The sequence below is a fragment of the Mercenaria mercenaria genome, chromosome 13, assembly GCF_021730395.1.
Source record: "Mercenaria mercenaria strain notata chromosome 13, MADL_Memer_1, whole genome shotgun sequence".
NCBI classification, from domain to species: Eukaryota; Metazoa; Mollusca; class Bivalvia; order Venerida; family Veneridae; genus Mercenaria; species Mercenaria mercenaria.
In genome coordinates this window covers 9,278,935-9,305,704 of record NC_069373.1, presented here as the reverse complement: position 1 = coordinate 9,305,704, position 26,770 = coordinate 9,278,935, and the positions used below count along the sequence as shown (strand labels likewise).

The following is a 26,770-nucleotide window of genomic DNA, read 5'->3' as shown; positions in this document are numbered from 1 at the left end:
TGGGGGTAGGTGGACACGGGGCCCCCTCAGCCTGGCCCGATATATAAGGTCTGTCTATTTTACATAGCAGAGCCTTCTTTAAATTAAAAAGTAGGAATAGTAGTATTTTTAAAAAAAAAACTAACTACCTGAAAGTCTGCGTCTACTCAAGAGGCCCTGCCATCTTATGAAGTTTGAAGTTTCAAAGTGAAATGGTTCTCCAGATATTGATTGGAAATGAAGTGTGATGGACCGACTGACGGACGGACAGGGCAAAAACAATATGTCTCCCCCAGTGAGTGCGGGGTGGGGGGGGGGGGCACATAATGAAATGTGAAGAATGGAGAGAATGAAAGAATTTTGACAGAATGTGAAAACTAATGACAAAATTTGACAGGTGGAAAATGACTAATGACCCAATTAAAAGTTTGCTGTTCCTTTCAGTTCCATTTTCTTAAAAAAGGCTCTTCTATACTGTAGCTTACAACTCAATAATTAAAACACTAAAAGAACTGACTGTCAACTTGTCGTTTTTCTCTATTCAAGTCCAGACAGAAATTTCTATTATTTAAATCACCTGACACTAATAACAGCCACTCACAACATTGAAATAAGACAAAACAGATCCTTTACCTTCAGATACATGTATTGGTAATAAAATTTTAACATGTATACAAAAACGCTAAAATATCTCGTGTACTATACATGTTTTGATACAAAATATTGGCTTGAACAGAATCACTTTGATGTTTACTTTTTGGGCAATAATTTATAAAGCAAGGTCCATTCATAATTCCAAAATATTTGACACAAATCTTGTGACATGCCTTTTTAAAGAAGCAAAACAAACAGTCTCGATAATATCATTGTTCATTTCCTTTACTGTATTTTCTCCGTATATGGTTGTATCATGGAACGTATTCTCGAAGGCCTATCAGCAGTGTAGATTTCCGGTTTATTACTCCTATGGCCTTTTCTTTACATAAGGTTTTAGTATGTCTACAGCACTGGGTTTTATACCGTTACATTTCCATAATGGTTCATCCTCTGCATACAGTTTTATCATGGTATATTCCCAAGAAGGCCTCTCCTTGGTTTTATCATGGTATATTCCCACAAAGGCCTCTGCTTGGTTTCATCATGGTATATTCCCACGAAGGCCTCTCCTTGGCATGTGCTTTCTTGGTCTGATAGCAGACAAGCCTACAGACTCCACAACCTCATCCACATATGGTATCTTCTCAAACTTCTAAAACAAAATGAATTTCTTTTGTAAGTTTCAGGCTTTCTAATACAAGTAAATTCAGTGAATTTATATTCCCCCGCTAAGTAAACTGTTTTGTGAATGAGACAAGTATATTTTTACAAAACTGAGTGACCTATAAGTTCCATGATAAAAGATCAATCAATGGATTACTTTGTTTTCTGGGAATTTTAAACAATAAAAGGGCAATAATTTTGCTGTTTCTGAAGATGTTCTGATAAAAGGTAACATGCATCACTTCCCTATAGTAATCTATATTTGTATTAAATTTCATGAAGATCCATCAATGTATTACTTTATGTAGGAATTTATGGCTTTAACTGGGTAAAGGGGGATACTACTATATGTGGGCAAAGGTTATGTGCTAATTTGTCATTATGTGAGATTTGGTAATTCTAATTAAAATACTTTTATAATTTACAACTTTACCAAATCAAGGGGAAAAACTCTGCTTTTACTTGGTCAAGGGGGATAAAACTAAGTGTGAACAAAAGTGATGTGCAAAAATAATCATGCAAGGTTTGGTTACTTGAATTATAAGCATTTTCAGTTTGAATTTTCGGACTGATGGACAGAAGAACATCTAGACAGACAACACCAAATACAATATCTCTCCTTTGGCTGGGAATAAGGCAGGGCATGTAGTGCAAGTTAACAGAGAAAACGGGCTACCTTATGATAAACATCCCCTTTGATTATGCATAATTTTGTATTTTTTGTTACCATCAATTTGTACTGTAAGTTACTGTTCTCCGCTTAGTTCATCACTAAGAAATTTCATAATATAATCACCTTTCATAATGTTCATGTCATTACTTATATGCTGTTACTAATCTGCCCATCATTTTCTGTTCCTTGTTACTAACATGACTTTCATTATGTTTTTCTTTATACTAACTTACATTTCATTATGTATTCCCACTTACTAACCTACCTGTCATTACCTTTTCCCAGTTAACATACATGTTATTTCTAACGTTTCTGAAACTTTTACTTTGCATATGCATCATTATTTATTTTCTGTTACTAACCTATCTCTCATTACCTTTTCCCAGTTACTACCTACCTGTCATCATCTTTTCCCAGTTACTACCTATCTCTCATTACCTTTTCCCCAGTTACTACCTACCTGTCATCATCTTTTCCCAGTTACTACCTATCTCTCATTACCTTTTCCCAGTTACTACCTACCTGTCATCATCTTTTCCCAGTTACTACCTATCTCTCATTACTTTTTCCCCAGTTACTACCTACCTGTCATTACTTTTTTCCAGTTACTAACTACCTGTCAATACCTTTTCCCAGTTACTACCTACATGTCATTACCTTTTCCAAGTTACTATCTCTCATTACTTTTACTCAGTTACTACCTACCTGTCATTACCTTTTCCCAGTTACTAACCTACATGTCATTACTAACCTTTCTGAAACTTTTACTTTGCATACATATCATTATGTATTTTCTGGTACTAACATCACTGTCATTATCTTTTCCTTGTTATTAACCTGCATGTCATGTTTTCCCTGTTACTAACCTATCATTATGTCTTTTATTTGGCAATCTAAACTCATTACTAGCCTTTCTGAAACTTTGCATATACATGTACATAATATGTACTTTCTGTTTACACGTGGTTGATATATCAATAAATATTTTCTGTCACAAACCTGTTTTTACACTTACTATTTCCTATAATTGACAGGTATGGATATGTCATTATGTACTTTCAACTGAAACCTGTGTACATCATTATGTACTTTGACCACTAAGTTATAAGTATAATACCACCATATACTTCCAATACTACTAACCTGTGCAGTAAGAAAGTTTTCTGGGACTGAAATTCCACCAATATCGAGAATATTAACTCTTGCTAGGTCATTTTCGGTCAATGATGTTATAATGTAGAAAATGTTCCTCTCCATATCTATCCCTCTAACAAGTCCTAGAAAATAACACAGAGGACATATGATTGACCAAAATACCATTTGCTGAATGAGCATCAGATGCAATTGTATGAGAGTGGAGTATCTATCAGTGAAAATATAAAGTTTAGTAATCCCAAAGTATTTTGATCCATTGATAGGGCAAAACAAATTTTATTTTTGTTTCATATCTATTCAATGGTTTTAATTAAAGTTCAACAATTCTGCCCACACATGCAAGCTGAAATATATTTGACTTCACAGTACTTAAGAACTTGTTCATGATCAACTTTCTCTAAACTTGCATTTTATGCACATTACTTTTAGTCACATTTGGAAGTATATCTAATGTTTTGCAAATAAACAATTTTATTTTATGTTTTTCGGTGGTTTATCGAAATATAACGGTGAATTATATCCTGATAAACTCACTGGCCACTCAGTGAAAATTATCAAATCTGATACCCGGATTAATGTCAAAAAGTTTACCGAGCGTACTGAAAGCCGGAAACAATATGACGATGACGTCGTTAAAATGACGTCATCTTTGCGATGCTTCCTGATAAAATTTCCCGCAAATTTTGACATTTTATTGAAATAAACACAACAAAAGTAGAGTTTTAGACATAAAATAAACAGAAAAATTGTTGGTATCGATGTAATATCACGGTAATTTCACTCGTGAACACCAAAAGTTGTTATTTTCACTCGTGGCTGCGCCACTCGTGAAAATATCACTTCTGGTGCCCACTCGGTGAAATTATAACGTGATATTACACCGAAACCAACAATTATCCTCTATGTAAAGTGTGAAATGAATAGAAGTTAATTTCTCTATAAAAACAGAATCAGCAATTTACGTTTTTCACAAATATCCTGAAGGTAATTCTGCACATTCAGATCAAAGTAGAACTTCATTAACCCTACCTCTTTAAAACTTCTTAGCATATACTTAGTCATGTGCTTTATGTTTTGCTAGACTGACTTGGGTCTCCTGCAAGTTGTCATTTGTGTAGATGGGAAAATCAATAGTTTGATGACATTTTTTTTCAAACAGAAACTAGAAATTGTTTTTCATGAAACACATTAATTTTTGTATCCCACCATTTAACACTCAGAAATTGTAAAATGCCACAACAGAAGGGTAATAACTTCAGGGAAAATCACTGAACCATACCATTTCAATGACAAACACAACTAGGCTTGGCAGTAGTAACTCCACTGAAAATCATTAGATCAGAGCATGATGATGATAAGCATAACTACGCGTCACACAAATCACTCGTGAAGTTTGGTGAAATTTATCCTGATGGTATAACTAGTGTAAACACTGTAAAATATGACTAATCAAGGACCATAACTCTTTGACATGCCAATGATATCAGTAACTAGGCTTGGTGTGGATAATTCCTGCAAGGTGTGGAGGAAATCTGCCTAGGTATGGTGTAAGAAAATTTGACAAATAAGGGATAACAACTCCTCAGAAAATCACTGAACCAGAACATGCCGAAAGTATGTATAAGAAGACTTGGCGTTGATCACTCTTGTAAGGTTTGGCGGAAATCTACCCAAAAATGTATGAGAGTTTCCAAAACATTATAAAATTTGATGAATCAAGAGCAAAACTCTACTGAAAGTCACAAAACCTGTACATGTTGACAATATGCATAATAACTAGGCTTGGCAGTAATCTTTTTCATAAAGTTTGGTGTAATTCTTCCTTGTGGTATCAGATCACTTGCATGAACATGTAATATGAACAAGAGCTGTCACAGGAGACAGCGCGCTCGACTATTTTGAAGCCTGATAGTGAAACTGAGTATATTTGATGAAGCTGGAGGTGTCACTGGAGTGTTTAATGACCCCAATGTGGATGAAGATATTGGATAATAGCTTGAGTCTGTGTCAGAAGTATTAAGTAATAAGAGAGATAAGGATAAAGTATATCAAAACATTAAATAAGTATAATTCTAAGCAAAAAGGGGGCATAATTCATGAAATATTGGTGCAAAAGTGAAGCATCTTGTGTCATGTTGAATCAAATCCATTTTGTAATAACTGAGATATAGTGAAAATGCATCAAAATTAATTCTAAGTAAAAGGGGGCATAATTCATGAAAAAATTGTGCCAGATTTATGGACCTTGTATCATATGATGTGGGTGATAAGGTGGAACAACTATTTTAAGTTTGAATCAAATCCATTCAGTAACGACTGAGATATAGTGAAAGTGCATCAAAACTTTAACCTGAATTTATAAGTAAAAAAGGGGGATAATTCATGAAATACTGGTGCAAGAGTTATGGCCTATGTGTCCTATGATGTGAGTGATGATGTTGAGCAACTATTTTAAGTCTGAATCAAATCCATTTAGTAATTAACTGAGACAGAGTGAAAGTGCATCAAAATTTTAACCCGAAGTTCTAAGTAAAAGGGGGATAATTCATTAAATATTCATACCAGAGTTATGGACCTTGTGTCATATGATGTGGAACAACTACTTTCAGTTTCAATCAAATCCATTTAGTAATACCGGAGATAAAGTGAAAGTGCACCAAAACTTTAACCTGAAATTCTAAGTAAAAAAGGGGGATAGTTCATGAAATACTGGTGCAAGAGTTATGGCCCTTATGTCATATGATGTGAGTGATGATGTTGAACAATATTTTATGTTTGAACCAAATTCATTAGGTAATAACTGAGATAAAGTGAAAGGGCACCAAAACTGTAACCTAAAATTCTAAGTAAAAAGGGGGGATGATTAATGAAATATTGGTGCCAGAGTTATGACCCTTGTGCCATATGATGTGGGTGATGATGAGGAACAACTATTTTAAGTTTGAAGTAAATCCATCAAGTAATAACAAAGATAAAGAGAAAGTGCATCAAAACTTTTAACCAAAGTGCAGATGCGGAAGGACGCCGACGCCAGGTCGAGTACGATAGCTCTCCATACTTTGCATAGTCGAGCTAAAAATCAAGGGCCATAACTTGACTGAAAATCAATGAAATGGAACATGCCAACAATATGCACACTGAGGATTGATTTCAGACAAAATGTCTTTTTATCAAATCATCACGGAGAACATACGCCTCAGCCAAGGCTCGAACTCACGACCCCAAGATCCGTAGATCTGCGCTTTTCCTATTGAGCTAAGCAGGCAGGCTTTGTTAGTTATATAACTTTGTATAAAATATACCATGAAGTTGGTATAAGGAAAAAAGTTAGCGAGTATAAATATACAAACCATAGCCAATCCACCTGCATGGTCCTGTACTACTCACAAATAATGGTCCCTCATCTGAATACTTTTCAGCCTAAAATTACAAAATTCCTTTAGGCATGAAATATATTCTTATTCTACAAAATACAATGAAAATTCAATTGAAAAATGGTATTCTAATTCATTTTCCTGATTCATTATAACAGAAACATTTACTTTGAAACTCTGAATTTTAACACAAAGTGAGGAGCTTTCTTTTAAACTCTTGCCAACAAACGACACTATTGTTTGATGTTAAAACTACCATCTAAAAATGTATGAATTTATGACTGTCGCTGACATTCCATTTTAACTAGAACTATCACTGAAAATGATTAATACACTGGGATACTGCTTTACTTGAGGAAAGAAAATACATTTCTAAGAAGTTTGGAAGTATCTCAGGCAACTTCCATAAACCAAAAAATTCTCGGGGCCTTCAAGTCTGGGAAACTGAATACAGCGTCTGCTCTGGAATCCCCTTAAAGTGTTTTCGGCAATGGACCACAGTATATTAACAGAAAGGTGACTCCTTTAAAATTTATTTGGTGTAGTCAGAAACTGATGCTCTGAAGCAAACCAGAATGACAGTATGTTGAATAATTTACAGAAATTCTGTTTTTTGAAAATAAAACTGACCCATACATACTTACTTCAGTTATGTCCCCTTCACATAAGGCCACTAAGTTTGCATTTAAAGCATACATGATCTGTGACCTATTAACCTCTACATGACATACATGTATGGCTACATCTTTCCAATTAACAGTATATGGGGTCATTGAGGTCAAGGTCAATCCTGGTTCAAGGTCATGAGCAAGGTGACTAAGAACAGTCAGGTTTCTGTAATCAGTTGCTTTCATTCTGAAGTTGTAACTGGAATACAAAAAAACAACACACAAAAACTCCATCATTTTTACGTTCTGAAGTTGTAACTGCAATATAGAAAAAACAAAATCCATCACTATTACAATGTCATAGAACAGAAAAAGAGTTTTTATCCTGTCATCTTGCAAGTGTAATTAGTAACATTTCTGACGATATCAAAATCATACAAAGATCTTGGTTTGAACATCAGACCATTTACGAAGCAATCCAATATAGATTTACTGGGCTGTGACAGTTACATTCTGGTAAATCTTAATTCATGCATTTTGGTGATGACTGTTACAGGCAAATACAATGAACATAACTATGAGCAATTATTATTTCTTACGTTTATGTAACTATGCATCTATATGTTATAAGTGCATGTCAACATAATTGAGCTTTTTTATGATATCAAATACTGTTGTTGAATATGAAATATAGTATTTTACAAATGATGGAGAAAATGAAATTTTTTTTTTTTTAATTTCTATTTTTCTTTCTTTTAAATATGCTGACTGAGAGTATATGAAATAAACTTTGAAACATGTGATTTTTTTCGATGTTTAAGGAAGTGGAGCCCCATGTGGTTCTGGGAGAATTTGTGCATGAAAAGAATTGGAACCACTGTCTTACCCTTGCATGAGAGTAAAAGACTACTAACAGGGTCCGATTACTTGGTTTTACGTATCTCTGTGATTACAGCAGGTACAAAAGTTTTGATTCCATACGTCATGTTTTTATTTCAATGTAAATCAGATGAGAAACCAAAATTTCTCGTCCTGTTTAGTAAAACCAAAATCAAATCAATATCAATGTTAGGATATTTATTTCTTTAGTAAGTAACTGCAATAGGAGGCAATTTTGAGGTTATATAGTATGTTTTATGGTCTTCTTACCTATAATAACTGTTATTTTGTCAATAAATTAGAAAGAAAACTTTTCGAAGTGTTAGTCATGATACTGAGCCTTATTGCAAAATAGATGAATTTAACTTTGTTTTGTATCATACGGTTATTATATAATTTTCTGTATCTCATTATTGTTGTAGTTTAATGACATTATGAAGCTGATCTAAAGGCATGTCCCTTTAATTTATTCTGATATTCCTGTTTTTCAAGATTCTCACTTAAAATCATACTATAAACTTCTTAAATAAATTAATTAACAGACAATCAAGGCCTTCACATGGTTTATCATCTTAATTTACCACAGTTCAGAGTTCAGATGCGTAGGAATTGAACCACCAGGGTGTCGGCCCAAGTAGTTCAATACTGAAGCATCTAACGACTATTGTTTGTAATAATAACAATGCTATCGTTAGTTTCTATTTGTCAGTTATATATATATATATATTTTATAGAGACTTTTTGTATCTTACTGATCAGATAGCCTGATATTACAAATATACCTTTTTCCTGTAATTCTGTCATATGCATTTAGTGGCTTATGTATGTAACCATATTTAGTGCATTGGCACTATTTTTTTCTTGCCACTCAAAATGTTTTGCACACAGTCATACCAACAAAATAAAGTACTGAAACAGTTACTTATGCAGCAAATATTGCTACTGTCAAAGGAGCCAATTTCTACAGATGTCTTAAACACTCTTAGAATGATAACATCAGTGAAGCAGCGACAAATCTTGCGAACTACCGGTAATTAAAAAGATTAACAATTTTAGGTGTCACTTTAAAGGTTTTCCACACTTTTCAACACTGAGCTATATCCCTGATAAACAAGCTAGTTTACCTTGTTGCAACAGGTATCTCCAAATGTAAGATCTTTGGCACTCTTTCCATTCTTCTTGGAATTACTGGACCACCATACATCTTCAAGTATAGAACATAAATACTAGAAAGTATCATTATCTAGTGGTGTACATGCAACATTATTATAGAACTACCGTAAAAACTCGAATATATTATGCTAGTGTGTATATTATGCACCCCCATCTGGTATCAAAATCTTGGGAAAAATGCTAACATTGGAATATATTACGCACCGAAAAATCAGTCCGAAAACATTGTTTAAAACTCGAAATCGGCCCTTAGCGGCATGCAAAAAAACGATTTCTCATGAAAATCGCAATTGCTGCATAATCGGTTACTGACAACAGTGACAATATCTGAGACACAAATTCTTTCTGAAGTATTTAAGAACTAGGAGAACTTTCTCAAGCTGTCAACACTTTAGTACGCTTTAACAGTTGTGCAAACAAACATCTCATAATTATGGGCACATCAAACAAGAAAATCACGATTAATTTGCATGTTTGTTTAACAATATACGAGTGGCTGTATTGATCAGAAATGATTTGCTAGATATATAGAAATTACAAACAATCTGTTTTAACTGCAATTTATTTGAGCAACCTTGAAAAATAATAATTTTAAAACATAAAGAAACTTTTTGAATGTTGTGTAAGATACACAAATACCATTTCTTTTCTGATTTCTTGTTTTACTAAGCCTTACATTTTGCATCCTTGTATTATAGATTTGTGTCCATTTCTACATTGCACATACAGTAAACCTCGCTTATAAGGAACAGCTTGGGACCTCTAAAAATTGTTCCTTATAACCGAGGTTCCCTATATCCGTATAGCGAACTTATTCCTTATAACCGATTTTTGTATAACGAACACAATTTGTACAGCGAACACTCTCTGACCGACGTTTGAAAAGGGCTCCAGGTCGACCATGAATCTTTATGTGAGAAAGTTGTGAGTCTAGTACCGGTCCTATCCTACAGAGATTGAAATAGTGTTGAAACACGGCGTTTAAACCTAAACTAAGCCAAAATGGGTAAGAATGATGTGATTTGTGTTGATTTTTTGTCGGCTATTTCTATCTTCCTTTTTAAGAAAGCACTACAGTATGATTATAAGATATGTTGCAGCCCTTACCTTGCTTGACAGCATTTTATGTGAATAGGCATCAATACTTATATAAAATAAATGTTCAAATAATACAGTGCATTACGACTAGACAACGGCGCCATACAAACGGACTAAAATGTAAATTATATCTATAGTTTTGCTATTGTTCATTTTAGCACCTGCTATAATTTTTACAATTGAAAACTGGGTAAACTGGACTGTTTATCATTGTTAATCACGCCTAATTAACACATTTATTTAGGATAGTATGACATGACCGTGTCCACGACTGATTTTCGTTCACTATTGTTAACATGAAATACCTAATACATGTAGCTCTCAAACATAATCTCGAGTAAATATAAGTTAATTATGATATTATTTATTTTCTTTTATTATATCCGTGAAATAACAAACTAAAGACCATAGAAATGAAATAATATGTGTTTATTCATGTGCATAAGAGCGCGTGAAAGTGCCGACGTTACTCTGACGTCATCAGCGATTCTCCTGTTTATTTCCAGTTTTCAATAATTTTTATTATTTATGTATGTTCGCTATAACCGAGGTGTTTTCTATTGAATTTCCACCTTTGGGACTAGAAAAAGTGTTCCTTATAACCGGGTGTTCCTTATAACCGAGTTCCCTATAACCGAGGATTTTTACATTGAATAAAGAAGGAATTAGATCGGGGAATTGAAAACTGTTCCTTATAACCGAGTGTTCCTTATATCCGAGTTCCTTATAAGTGAGGTTTACTGTACACTATTACAACTAATATGCCGACTTTCTAGCTTTGATGGTGGAGGAAGACCACAGGTGTCGCTTCGTGCATTATTCTATCATTGGTGGCTTCCTCACATGAAGAATTCAACACCCTGAGGGCGGCTTGAACTCGCACTGGGTGAGGGGCAAGTGATCTGAAGTTGGCAACTTTAGCAACTCGGTCAAAGAGGCCTCTTCAACAAAATTGAAGAGAAAACAAGCCCCACCCCTGGCAGTGTCTGTGTATCAATCCAACCATTTAATTATTTATTCGTTCGTCCAGATATTGTATCTAGTCTGTAGCTTTGTCATTCATGGATGTTTTTCAAAATGACTTGGCATATATGATCAGAATGACATGAAAATGTTTGGCGTGCATGAAAAATACGGAATAGTGTTATGGCACCTGTGCAGTGCACGTCAGATCATGACACTGAACAAGTGTGTGAAGTGTCAATCCATTCCCATTAGTGGATACTGGGAAACCAGCTTACATGTACATATAAAAATTTAACCAAAAACAGGTTGAAAAAGGGGCTTAATTTCGTTAAAAAGCAAAATAGAGTTATGGAACCTGTGTAGTGTAAGTCAGTTTATCTCAGTAAAAATGTGTATGAAGTTTCAATTTATTCCCACAAGTGGTTACATAGATACCAGCTTACATGCAAAACTTAACCAAACTGTGATGCATACCACCACGCACAGGTGAGTCCAGTAGCTCTACCTATTCTTCAAGTACTCGAGCTCAAAATGAAGAAATAAAGACTCATTCTAGATTCCTGACAGTCTTTGGCGCTAAACTGAGTTAAAAGTCTGCTCAAAGTTACCTGTGATAAATCAGTCCAGCTTGTATCTTTGAGAGCTCCCACTGTCAAGGATGGCACATTCTGAGAATTCTGATTGGACGTTAACTGGACAATGACAGATGGCGATACAAGACGCACAATGTCTAACAATAACTGCCATCCAAGCCCTGTATCCAGAAGAAGAATATTAAACACTCATGCATGCACTGAATTTAAAAATGCAATTGTCTGTTGAATGAATGTTTAATATTTTACATACATATTAACATATTTGATTATCAAATGAGTCAGATTTACAATAATGAGTCACAAATACTAAAGATTTTTTTCTAAAAAATTGTTCTCCCAACACTTGCCATGTAGACATCATAAAATGCCACAAATAAAGGGTAATGGGTTATAACTCCAGGGAAAATCACTTATCTAAAACATTCCAATTATATACAACTAGGCTTAGCAGTTGTACTCCTGTAAAGTTTGGTGGAATTCCTACCAGTGATATTGCAGAAATAATTTGACTAATCAAGTGTAATGACTCTGCTGAAAATGATTGAATCAGAACATGACAATAATATGCAAAACAATGCTTCACATGTAAGGAGAAATTCAGCCTGATTGTATACAGCAAGAAGTGTGAACACTGTAAAATATGACAAATCAAGGGCCATAACTCTGCTGAAAATCACTAACAAAACATGCCCATGATAATGTGTAACTATATCTGGCACTGATAACTCCTGTAAGGTTTAGAAATTTGAACAATGGTGCAAGAGAAGTTGCCAATATATCATAAAATTTGATCCCCTGAAAATTACTGAATCTGAACAGTCATGCCGATAATATGCACACTTGGCTTTGATCATTTCTGTAAGGTTTGGTAAAAATCTGCCATATTATATTAGAGAAGTGGCTAAAACATCATGATGATGTTTGGTGTTATTCTCCTTGGTTGTATCCTAGCAGTTGCCAAGACAAGGTTAAGTACAACAACTTAAAGGCCATAACTGCACTGAAAATCACTGAAATGGAACATGCTGACAACATGCATAATGAGGCTTGGCACTGATCAGCCCTGTAAAATTTGGTGGAAATCTGTCAAATAATGTATGAGAAGTGCCCAAAACACCACAAAATTTGATAAATCAAGGTCTATAACTCTGTAGAAAATCATCGAACCAGAAAATGCCAACAAAATGCAAAATGTGCTTTGGCACTGATCACTCCTGTATGGCTTGATGTTGAAGTTGCATGGTCAAACTTGGTTACATACAACAGACAGACTGATGGACATCAAGAAATCAATATGTCTCCCTCACTACATGTGGGAGACAAAATTAACACAAGTCAGTGTCTACTGTTTATCTTGAAAATTCATCAAGTAATATTTTATGCTGGAACTTTTAAATTAATTCCATTTTCTTTGTGTGTCTAGTATAGGAAGCTTTGATGAATCTGTGTAAAATAAGTGGGCCATGAAGGCCCAGTATATCGCTCACCTGACCTATTGACCTGAAGATCATCAAAATTAACATTCTGACCACATTTCATTAAGATATGGTCATAAATGTGGTCTCTAGAGTGTTCACTTGCATTTCCTTTGACCCCATATGACCAAAATTCCAACTTGGCTAAAAAATCATCAAGATTAACATTCTGACCAAGTTTCATTAAGATAAGGTCATAAATGTGGCTTATAGAGTGTTAACAAGCTTTTCCTTTGATTTGACCTGGTGACCTAGCTTTTGACCCCACCTGACACAGATCTGTCAGATCTTGACCTAAAGATCATCAAGGTTAACATTCTAACCAAGTTTCATCAAAATATATACATAAATGTTGCCTCTAGAGTGTTAACAAGCTTAACCTTTGATCTGACCTGGTGACCTAGTTTCTGACTTCTCTGAACTTGATTTTAAGATCAAGATTAACATTCTGACCAAGTTTCATTAAGATAAGGCTATGAATGTGGCCTCTAGAGTGTTAAGGAGCGTTTGATTTGACCCAGTGACCTAGTTTTTGAACTTGACCTAAAGATCATCAAGATTAATTAACATTCTGACCAATTTCTATGAAGATACAGTCAAAAATGTGGCCTCTAGAGTGTTTACAAGCTTTTCCTTTGATTTGTCCTGGTGACCTAGTTTTTGACCTCACCTGACCCAAATTGGATCTTGGCCTAATGATATTCAAGATAAACATTCTGACCAAGTTTCATTTAGATATGACCATGAATGTGGCCACTAGAGTGTTAAGTAGCTTTTCCTGGTGACCTAGTTCTTGACCCCACCTGACCCAGACTTGAACTTGACCTAAAAATCATCAAGATTAACATTCTGACCATGTGTCATGAAGATACAGTCAAAAATGTGGTCTCTAGAGTGTTAACAAGCTTTTCCTTTGATTTGTCCTGGTGACCTAGTTTTTGACCCCACATGGCCCAGATTCAAGCCTGACCTAAAGGTCATCAAGATTAACATTCTGGCCAAGTTTCATGAAGATACAGTCATAAATGTGGCCTCTAGAGTGTTAACTAGCTTTTCCTTAGATTTGACCTGGTGACCTAGTTTTTTACCCCAGATGACTCAATATTGAACTTGTCCAAGGTTTTATTGACAGTAACATTCTGACTAAGTTAAATTAAGATTGGACCAAAATTGTGATCTCTAGTGTTAACAAGCTTTTCCTTTGATTTGACCTGGTGGCCTAGTTTTTGACCCCAGATGACCCAATATCGTACTCATCCAAGATTTTATTGAGGGTAACATCCTGACCAAGTTTCATTAAGATTGGGCCAAAATTGTGACCTCTAGAGTGTTAACACTAAAATTGTTGACGACGGATGAACGACGGACACAAAAACTCACCAACATCCAGAAAATGCAGTTCACTTCCAGGTTACCCTAAGTAAATAGTATGTATAAAACTAATGCATTTATCATAATAAAAATACCTTTCATCCAGCCCATAGTGTTGACAATGAGAGGTCTTTTGGTTCTCACATGTTGGTATTCTTGTACACACAGCTGTATACACCGCATATACAGATCTGGATTGTCTTTAGGTGTCACACCACCAAAATGGTAGGAACTGTCACAAAAAATCATACAAAATCAACACTTAAGTAATGGAAAGAAAAATTAACAAAACTAAAACTGTTTGCCTTTCTGCAGACTAAATAATAACCCCCAAACAATTGCTTTCCTGTATAAAATAAAGACCTTGTTTTACAGCTAATTTTTTTAAAAAAGATTAACATGACTGTAAAAGGTTTTACACTATAATGTATTAATCCAATCATCTGTTCAAAAGTTATTAAATGGACAACCAAATCTTAAGTCAAAAAAAAACTATAACTTCATCAAATATTAGTGGACTGTTACCAAATATTTTATAATCATATATGTTTGTACCAAAAATATATCAAAAGTATATAATCAAACACGCATCTACATTTTGCAAGCTTTGTATCAGAAAAGGTTGCAAGTCTGCTAAATATTGGGCATTGTAACTAAAATTGAACTTGGCTTTTATTTTATGAACATATAACAGTGTATTTAAGATAAATTCTATCCATTCATTCATTCAATAGTAAATGAAAAGACAATTTGAAACATATAATAAGTTAAAAGGGGACCATATTTATTACAAAAATAGGTGAATTGTAACCAAAATCAAACTTTGCATACATTTTATTTTCATAAAACCAAGGTACAAAAAATTGTCATCCTTTTAAGTTACTGAACTATTTACATCACAATTTTGCAACAATTCATCATTTGAAAAAGATCCCTCATTCTCCTAAAAATTGCTGGATTATAACCAAAATGTAACCTGGCCTATACGTGTGTACCAAAAATGAATTCAATCCATGGATCTTTCAAAACTGATTGAACACTGACATTTTTTAAAGATTTTTAGAAACATGCCAACACAATTACATCATATTGAAACATTTCAAGCTTTTGATGGAGAAATAAAACTGCAGGTACACCCCAGGCATTATTTTATCATGGGCTGGATCCTGAATAAAACCACTGATCTTCTGTAAGCCTGCTGGATGGCTTCCTCACATGAAGAATTCTACAACCAATGTAGGTTTTTAAACCAACAATGATGAGGGGCAAGTGATTAGAAGTAAGTGACCTAGACCACTTGACCAAAGAGGCCCCTCCATCAACATTTTACAAAATTTTAAGTTGGAAAGGGATTCCACCAGACATTGATGGCTTATAACCAAAATCAAATTTAGCCTGCATTTTATAAGTGTGTACCTGACTACCAGAAATGGATACAATTCATTCATCCTTTCAAAATTTCCCAACTGGTATCAACATTTTGCAGCATTCTCATACCATCACAGGTATCAAACGGAAGCACATAATTATGGTCAGATACATCAATATGGTGACTTCAGTATACTGATTCTTAAACTCTACTTACTGGAATATGATCGGAGCGAAAGTATCTGAGAACTTATTATTTACTACTATTAATACAGTATAAAAGGTCATTTGGTCATAACTTGATAAGAGTTAACTAAAAAAGTTTGATGTAAAGTGAAACTATCAAAAGAACATCTACATTGGGTTTTTGCAATAGATCCTAGGTGCTCCACTGGACATTTCAGATATGAGTAGATACCTGGGGAAAATTATCCATATTCAACAACCGAGACTGATACTTCATCATTTGAAAGAATTTTATATCGTAAGCAGGGTTTTAGATGGTGCAAGTAATTCAAAGACAGTGATTTTGACAACTTCATCAAATATTAGTAAAATATTAGTATTCATAAAATCCCCATACTACAGAGGAAAAGTGTAATAATATTGAGTAACTACATAGAGAAAACAGGAAGAACACTCACCATACAGTCTTTCTCAGGTGAGTAAATGGTGGTCCTGAAAAACAAGGATAACAATGTACTTGTAACGTTGCATCAACACAATTATAGGACATATGGCGACTTTCCAGCTTTGATGGTGGAGGAAGACCCCAGGTACCCCTCTGTGCATTATTCTATCATGAGCAGGCACCTGGGTAGAACCACCGGCCTTCTGTAAGCCAGCTGGATGGCTTCCTCACATGAAGTATTCAACACCCCGAGTGAGGCTCGAACCCAAATCAATGAGGGACAAGTGGTTTGAAGTCAGCGGCCTTAAACACTCGGCCACCTGGCACTGTACCAGTGAACATTTTTTTGTTATAGTGTTCATATACCTGGACTTTGTACCTGTATACACTTCCTTGTAATAGTGGTCTGAAACCTAGATCTTGTACTGTTGTACACTTACATGTAATAATGGTCTGAAACCAGGATTTTGTACTACTGTACTCTTACTTGTAATAGTGGCCGGAAACCTGGACTTTATACCAGTGTACACTTACTTGTAACTGTGGTCAGATACCTGGATGTTGTACAAGTAGGCACTAGCTTGCGATAGTGTATAATTACTTATATTCCACTAGTAAATATCAGTTACAACAACTTCCACACAGAGATGGGGTCAAATAACTCCATATGCTTTGAGACTTGTTTTTTGGTCAATTATTCCACTCATTGAGTATTGAACACACAACATCTAGACTCACAGTCGTGTAAGTGTCCCTACTATGTAAGCTGGGCAGACACATGATGCATAAGGACTATAGGGAGGTACTATATATACTGTGTAGGAATACCCTATATACACTTTACATGGGTAGCAATCTTCATTTATAAAAAAAAAAAATAAAACCTCTTAAACTGTTATAATACACACATATAATAGCAAATTACTACTGAACTTTAATATACTCTTCAAATTGAGCATAAACTTTTCTGTTTTTCTATTAAATCAAAAGGTCATAACCTTCAAATAACAAGGACTAAATGGATGGTTATCAAACTTGGCCATGATGATATGCCCATAATCATTCTGACCAACGCATTAGAAAAGCTTAGGTTAGTGAGTACTGTAAATTTCCATACTTCCATGTAATTCAAGGACCGTAACTTGAGAGTAACTAAGAGCTTCCATCTGGTTATTTAACTTGTTTGAGGTGTTATGCCCATAAATGATTTTTTGACCAAATTTGGTGAGCAATGGATAAGAAATGCTCGAGTCAAACAGCGGACACCTCCCTCTGTTCACTAGCTGCCAAAGAAGGTATGGTGAACAGTAACTTCTTACAGAGAGCTGATACCATCAATGATTACAATCTTGAGTAATTCATGGGTCATAACTCGAGAGACTCTAAGGATCCAGCTGCTAATCAAACTTAGGCAACGTATTATACCCATAAGTAATTTGAATCTGATCAAGTTTGGTATTAACAATTATCACATCCTATTATTAATGAATTTTCTTACTAAATACTTCCAACTATTTCCCACAAGTTCTGGAAATAAAGGTTTAGGTTCTACTTGTACATTTATAGAAAAGTAATGTTATGTAAACTTACCTGTAACAGGGGAGGTAACTTCTACCAGTGACAAAACTCCAGGGGGAGTAAACTCAGTCTGTCCTATATCACACTCTAGGTAGTAGACACTTTCCAATCTGAAATAGTTAAGATAGTTCTGCACGTTTGAAACATGAAAAACATTTTATGACTTAATGGCAACCTGTCAGTAAATTTACCAAAATGGCAACTATCTGTTTAATGATAAAATATGAACACTTTAAATGTTATTCCAAATAACGTCATAAAATCTGCTAAAAATGTGTAAATCTATTGATCATGGGAAAATATTATAGAATCATATTATAGACAACATGTATACATATGACTGTAAAAAGTTTCATTTAAACCTACATTTAGAAAAATTTCTATTTTAAGATCATCAAAATTTAGACTTCCCACAGACTCCCATTATTGAATCTTACATGTGGTCCTTTTTTTCCAAATTGTCTAGCAAAAAATCAAGCACATGACCCTAATTTTTTTTATTTGCCAAATTTTCTAAGTATAATTTGAAGTTTTGAAAAATCCAAGTTTAAACAAATTCTATTTTGTAGAAAAAGATCTAATCTGCAAAACTGCCTATAATATTCTTCATTATTCAAGCTTAAAAATCTTAAAAGTTTCATGGTATCAAGAAATACAGAAGAGTCTGAGATCAAATTCTAAGCCTAAAATATTTCAGTCCGTAAAGCTACTCAAAATATGTGTAGGTTTTGTTAGCTTTTTTTTTTAATTTGTGCAAATCTAATTTTAGTCATATGGCATTTTTGTGACAGATGACACCTAGATTCCCATACACATTGTTTCAGATAATATAGGGCACCTAGCATTAATGTTTTCTCTATGTAAAAACTCCACATTCAAGGCAGGGTTTCAAACCTCCTGCCATGAGAGGCAAGTGTTTCAAAGTCATAATCTGAACAACTTTACAAAAGAGGCACCTATCCTTTATATATTTTAAATATTTTATTTACATATTTAATGTAGAGTTGATGAGAAGTCTATTTGTTGTCGATTTTCCAGAGTCTTTCCCGCCACAAACCAACATCACAGGCTGATCTGAAAATATTAAATAAAATCTTGTCACGGCAATTCCAAGTGTTGCTACTGTGCAACCTCTTGTGCAGTTGCTTGCTACTCACAGTTTCTACCTTGTGTTAATGAAAAGTATAATCATTTCAGACTTTGTTGGACACATTGTGTTAGAGTAGAAACTTATGTACAAAAAGGGCAGACATTGATACCTATAAAGCTACATAAGTGAATATTATTACATGACTCCTAATATATTCATCAGTCCATAGTTTATGCTATTGCCTGGTCTATATTCAAGCACATACTAAAAGTGCGCTATTGGCTGTTCTATATTCAAGCACATACCAAAAGTGCACTATTGGCTGTTCTATATTCAAGCATATACCAAAAGTGCACTACTGACCGGTCTATATTCAAGCACATACCAAAAGTGCACTATTGACTGGTCTATGTTCCAGCATATACTAAAAGTGCACTATTGGCTGTTCTATATTCTATCACATACCAAAAGTGCACTATTGACTGGTCTATATTCCAGCATATACCAAAAGTGCACTACTGACTGGTCTATATTCCAGCACATACTAAAAGTGCACTATTGACTGGTCTATATTCCAGCACATACCAAAAGTGCACTATTGACTTGTCTATATTCCAGCACATACCAAAAGTGCACTATTGACTGGTCTACATTCCAGCACATATCAACAGTGCACTATTGACTGGTCTACATTCCAGCACATACCAAAAGTGCACTATTGACTGGTCTACATTCCAGCACATATCAACAGTGCACTATTGACTGGTCTACATTCCAGCACTTACCAAAAGTGCACTATTGACTTGTCTATATTCCAGCACATACCAAAAGTGCACTATTGACTGGTCTATATTCCACCACATACCAAAAGTGCACTGTTGACTGGTCTATATTCCAGCACATACCAAAAGTGCACTATTGACTTGTCTATATTCTATCACATACCAAAAGTGCACTATTGACTGGTCCATATTCCAGCATATAACAAAAGTGCACTTTTGACTGGTCCATATTCAAGCACATACCAAAAGTGCACTATTGACTGGTTTATATTCCAGCACATACCAGAAGTGCACTATTGACTGGTCTATAGCAAGCACATACCAAAAGTGCACTATTGACTGGTCTATATTCTATCACATACCAAATGTGCACTATTGACTGGTCTATATTCAAGCACATACCAAAAGTGCACTTTGGACTGGTCCATATTCAAGCACATACCAAAAGTCCACTATTGACTGGTTTATATTCCAGCACATACCAGAAGTGCACTATTGACTGGTCTATAGTCAAGCACATACCAAAAGTGCACTATTGACTGGTCTATATTCTATCATATACCAAAAGTGCACTATTGACTGGCCTATATTCAAGCATATACCAAAAGCACTTTTGACTGGTCTATATTCCTTTTCCAGCACATATCAACAGTGCGCTATCGACTGGTTTATATTCCAGCACATATCAACAGTGCACTATTGACTAGTCTATATTCAAGCACATACCAAACGTGCACTATTGACTGGTCTATATTCCAGCACATACCAATAGCACACTATTGGCTGTTCTATATTCCAGCACATATCAACAGTGCAGTATTGACTGGTCTATTTTCCAGCCTACACCAACAGTGCGCTATTGACTGGTCTAGATTCCAGCCTATACCAACAGAGTGCTATTGACTGTCTATATTCCAGCTTATATCAATAGTGCACTATTGACTGGTCAACATTCCAGCACAAGATAAAAGCTAGAGAATAAAGGTTATAAAAATTTACTACTGATGTTTAGTAATCAAACACTTCTTGAATGTCTTGCTGGTCAATAGTCAAAACTATTTGCCCTTTGGACTTTGGGCAATAGTTCTGACCACTGACCAGCAAGCAATTTAGTTAGTGCATATGACAAATTAGTTAACAGCTTGCACCTTCCATTACTGTTAGATAGTCTGTCTACTGAATGATGTTGTTCTCTGAAAAACATTTCATAACAAAACACTCAAAATCTACTTTAAGTGGCTATTTTGACAAAAACCAAGAAATTTCATGCCAGCTCATGAAATTAAGATTTCACTTAAGTCTATGTTACATGTTCTTCAGTAAATTATCAAAATATAAGAATGAAATATATCTCATATATTTTCACAGTGACAGCAAAATCATGATTTTTTGTGACAGACTATTTTTCCTTGACATCATACTTTGTTAACTACCACATTAATATTCAAGCAGATTTGAAATCCAAAAATTCTTGCCCCCATAAAATAGTCATGCATTTTTCCTGTAATTATGGTCAGTTGTGCCAAGAAAAAATTAGGAATGTAAGTGTATATATACAAAAGCAATAAATTTACCATCAGTTTGTGGTGTTATTTTCTCTTTCCATTCATCGATCACAGACTTTAACTGTTCAGGAACACTAAGTCTTGGAACTTCTGAGTCCTTTACCATTTTAACAGAAAGGGGCAGTAACTGTTTGTTCAGGTCAGACCTGTCACCATCTACTTTAAAAATGTTTGTGTATGGGTTGAAACTTGAAATGAATGGACATATATTTGTTTCTAATTTGTCAAATTTTAAAATGACAAAAGGTTTACTGTTTTTCAGAGTGTTTTGAAGTAATTTTAACAAAGTTCCATCTGTTATTCCAAGAACAGAATCCACTTTACTGATAGCTTTTTTCGTGTTAGTTTTGCCTTTAACTGTCGTAACTGTAACAAGGCTGTTACAATCTGGAGAAAACACATCACAGTATTGGCTACGTGGCTCCAAGTTGTATCCCATAATGCATGCAACACCAACAACACCCTGCACTCTGACACGACCTTTCAGAGGATATACACATGGATGACTAGCAATGACTAAGACACTTTCAGCTACCTGTATGGCTGTAGGACTAGAAAAGAAAGAACATGTACTAGTAATTTCAAATATTGAGCAATTCACATGGTTCCGGTTGTTATCTTTACATTTTATACCTGAAATGACCTCAGCTGAGTCAAGTACGCACGACACATGGTACCTATGAATTAATTTATTCTTTCTTTTAACTGGCAAACTCAAGCTTAGGTGTCAAAATTGTTCTTCGATATTGTAAATTGACTCATTTTATTTCAAAATTTTTATATTCAAGAAAACATAGTTGCTGGTAACAGTCATCCTGTAAAAACAAAGACGTTATTCATGAGGTAACTTTTATAATGCATTATTTGAAAATGTCATAAGAATGCTTTTATCATACATCAAGGTTACTTCCAATGGTGACATACATGTATAAACGAAGGACACAGGAAGTTCAAATTCACGAAGTTTTTGAGTCAGTAAACAGATGTTTTAAGACCTTGGGTAAGTCCAGCATTTTCCTTATTCATTTAAAACTTTGAGTGATTAGTGTTTCATATTCCTTAAAAAATTCACTGACAAGTCCAATAAAGACTGGACCAAAATTGGGACCCCTAGAAAGTATCATAATTAAACACCAGTATGTTTTGTCAGTCACACTTATATTTTTTGGTTTTGTTCAATATGAAATAATATATAATCAAGATACCTTTTACTCAGTCCAGCATCTGTATCAACAAGCTCTTTTTCATTTTGTTGATTACCTAAACTGCCTGTTCCAGTTTCTCTTCCACTACCCATTCTACTCCAACTAGTTAATTCATCATCACGTTTTGGGAAAGATGGATCATAAGACTGGGGCTGTCTGTCCTGGTTAACATCTGTTTTTGATTTTTTATTTGCTATAATATCTGCATCATTTTCAAAAGAATAACGCTTTCGTTTGTCATCTCTCTTGCCTGTTCCAGTGTCTGGCTTAGTCTTTTTAGTCTTGTTACCACTTTCTAATTTGTCAGTAACTTTCTCAACAACCACACTTGCATCGATTTCATCATCCAATATTTCAATTGTGTCACTTTCCTTAACAAAATCAACAGCATTATCTTTTGACTTTGCTTCATCTTCACAAACTACATCTAGACTCTTTGACTTCGTTTTTGCTGAACGTTTACCTTTTTTTGATTTCTTTTTTTTATTACCTTCTACTCGGTTAAGGTCAGGACAATGATCCTCGTTCTGTTTAAAGTCTAAATCAATTACAATATCTTCTGATTTTGTTTTCAGTTTCTTTGACCTCTGTTTGTCCCCTGTTTTGACTTCCTTATCTTCAATATCTGTCTCCAGACGTTTAGCTTCAAAAGCTGACAACCTTTTCTTTTTTGCGGACATTATGGAATCAGTTCTCAAATGTCTTTAAACTTTACCTGCAAGTTAAATGAAACAAAGTTACCATAGAAACTTAAAATATACAAATTATCTTTCCTACATCAAAATACATATCATTAAGAGCTGTCACAGGACAGCAATGCTCCACTATCCGAAAGCCTTTTCACTGAAAGAAGGAAAGAAAAGCTGAAAAAGGGGCATGACTTTGCAAAAATGCAACACAGATAATGAGATTTATGGAACCTCTGTATGATATGTCAGATCATCAAGGTAAAAGTGTGTGTGAAGTTTCAATCCATTGTTGGGATACTAAGTGACATTATCATGAAACGTAAAGAAATTAAATGTAAACAAGTCTGCCATAGTCACAAAATACGCCTGTTGAGAGCTTTTTAAGTTGTCAATATTGTATCTGACCTTTGACCTCCAAGTGTGACCTTGACCTTAGACCTAGGGACCTGGTTCTTGTACAAGACATTATGTCTCATGATGATGAACAATTGTGCCAAGTTACATCAAAACTCCTCCATGCATGAAGATTCTCTGGACAAAGTTGTCATCCTTGTATCTGACCTTTGACCTTTAAGTGTGACCTTGACCTTAGACTTAGGGACCTGATTTTTATGCACCACACTCGGTCTCATGGTGGTGAACATTTGTGCCAAGTTACATCAAAATCCTTCCATGCATGAAGAAGAAATGCTAGACAAAGTCATTCTTGAATTTGACCTTTGACTCCTTAAGTGTGACCCTTGACTTTAGACCTAGGAACCTGGTTCTTGCGTATGACACTATGTCTCATGATGTTAAACATTTGTGCTAAGTTATATCAATGCTCCGGACAAAGTTTGTGGACCCTGCCCACCTGCCAATCCGCCCAACAGGGACGACCTGCCTTTCAGACGGGCATATAAAAAGCATCCCTCAAAACACTGGGGCAGAAAAATCAATATTTTATTTACAATTTCTTTGAGATAAATGTTTAAAGGTATAATAGATCCAAATTTCACATTTAAAAACATGAAGATTTACCTCATACAGTGTATGTGAACATAAAATTAAGGACACGTCATGGCTGAGATAGTTTAGCATTATTACAATACACAGTCAGTATTGAAATTGTGTTTCCAATACATGCGCTCATTAGATAAATCCTCAATATCTATGTGAAAATAAGGGATGTGTTTTGTAAGACTGCAACACTGTGAGTTACTCTAATTACTGACAAATGACTGAAACAATAGGAATTCGTACGAGAGATAGATAGACAAAACGACAGTGAGGTAACGATATATTCTTTTATTGTTTTAATGTACGAGTTGTAAGCTACAATAAAGAATACCCCTTTTATGAAAATCAAACTGAAAGTTAGAAATAACAGAAAACAAGAGCTGTCCCCATAGGATGACACATGCCCCCGATGGCACTTTGAATGAATAGTTATGGCCGATGTTAGAGTTTAGGACCTTTGACCTACGGGCCTGGGTCTTGCGCACGACACGTCGTCTGACTGTGCCACACATTCATGCGTAGTTATTTTAAAATCCATGCATGAATGACAAAGATATGGACCGGACACGTCCATCAATGCACTATCATGAAATATGACCTTTAACGTCTAAGTGTGACCTTGACCTTTGAGCTACAGACCTGGGTCTTGCGCGCGACATGTCGTTTTACTGTGCCACACATTTATGCATAGTTACTTGAAAATCCATCCATGGATGGCCAAGATATGGACCGGACATGCCCATCAATGCACTATCATGAAAAATGACCTTTAACGTCTAAGTGTGACCTTGACCTTTGAGCTACGGACCTGGGTCTTGCGTGCGACACGTCGTCTTACTGTGGTACACATTTATGCCAAGTTATTTGAAAATCCATCCATGGATGACAAAGATATAGACCGGACACGAAAATTGCGGACAGACCGACAGACGTTTCAAAAACTATATGCCTCCATAAAAATTAATTAGGTCATGAGTTATCATATACCTGTCAATATTTGTCATTAGTTTTCACGAGCTGTCAAAATTATTTTTATCTCTCTATTCTGCAAATGCATTGTTTTTGACAGAGCTCCAGATAAGCTTTTGGTGCAATTGGGTATTTACCCATCACTTTTTGTCTGAATTAGGTATTGGAAATTTGAATTGGGTAAAAATAATATCATTACCCAGCATTTTCAGAAGTAATTGGGTATTTGCTCAAACTCATTGGGTATTTCACCAATCTCGCAATAACAACTGAGTATTTTTTGCTTACAGTATACATGGTATAGGAGAGATCGTGTTTGTATACAAATCCGTTGTATATTCTATTTTTAGAACTGATAAGACAAAGATCGGGTGGTCAGACGCCGAGCGTCCATGTTTTTCTGTTAACAGTGATGTTTTTCTAACGGCTTAAACTTTCTTAAAACACAAATGATATCAATAATTTTTTTATCAATGGAAAGAATATAAAACAAGCAATTTATTGATAACTTTTAAATATTATTTTGATATAAAATGGATTAATTATGAACGCTTAACTTACAGTGTTTTTTTTTCTAAAAGTTTGGAGCATCGCTACGCCGCTATTAAAATCAAATGTCATTTAAAACGGTTACTCATTTTCAAAAAATATTTGAATAAGAAAATATGAAAATCGTAAGCATTTCAAAACTTTTTAAATTTTAAAAATCCATATATGAACGAAAAAGTAATTTAAAATTGAAAATTCTGATCCATACACAAACAATGTAAAAACATTTTGTTTTGCCCACCGCCAGATAAACAGGTGTTGATGCGTGACGTCAGGGCGATCTCTCCTATATATCATTAAACAGGACTGACTAAATACTTAAGTACTTTAATGGCACCCTTCAATGTTTAATACAAAAATGTATTTAAAATTGTAATGAATGTTCCATACTGTTGTTTTCTTTTTCACTTTTAATGCAGTCGGAGATCAGTTCATCCACAATATCCTGAACGATGTGGTCACCGCAATATGCATTCTCCCAAAAGATGTCATCCAGTACTGGTGACACTACATCGTCACAAACAGTTAACTGTCACTGCTGAACAGCAAAATATCCCACTAATTTGTTTGTTTGTGCTGCAACAATGTTTTTTCTGCAACCTCTTTTACATTTTATCGGCGTAAAATTGTTTACAAAGCGTCCAAATAACACTGATCAGTCAACTGAATGGTCATGTGATTTTTCTGATAAATTTCAACCTGTTCTGCGGTAACGTATAACCAGTCAGTCAAATCTAG

General features: G+C 34.8%; 1 protein-coding gene across 1 annotated transcript in view; it reads right to left on the bottom strand.

Annotated features, from left to right (window-relative positions):
* Positions 1-607: 607 nt before the first annotated feature.
* The window catches only part of LOC123529917 (polynucleotide 5'-hydroxyl-kinase NOL9-like), a 49,524-nt gene continuing 23,361 nt past the window's right edge, over positions 608-26,770 (bottom strand). Inside the window, exons 2-13 of the mRNA XM_053521146.1 lie at positions 22,827-23,541; positions 21,631-22,172; positions 19,174-19,258; positions 18,197-18,294; positions 16,620-16,653; positions 14,703-14,839; positions 11,774-11,919; positions 9,053-9,132; positions 7,086-7,308; positions 6,418-6,487; positions 3,056-3,189; positions 608-1,228 (exon numbers count right to left, since the gene is read on the bottom strand). Of these exons, the coding sequence (XP_053377121.1) occupies positions 1,118-1,228; positions 3,056-3,189; positions 6,418-6,487; positions 7,086-7,308; positions 9,053-9,132; positions 11,774-11,919; positions 14,703-14,839; positions 16,620-16,653; positions 18,197-18,294; positions 19,174-19,258; positions 21,631-22,172; positions 22,827-23,506 (2,340 nt within the window). The 5' untranslated portion in view covers positions 23,507-23,541 and the 3' untranslated portion in view covers positions 608-1,117. The remainder of the gene's footprint in view (positions 1,229-3,055; positions 3,190-6,417; positions 6,488-7,085; positions 7,309-9,052; positions 9,133-11,773; positions 11,920-14,702; positions 14,840-16,619; positions 16,654-18,196; positions 18,295-19,173; positions 19,259-21,630; positions 22,173-22,826; positions 23,542-26,770) is intronic.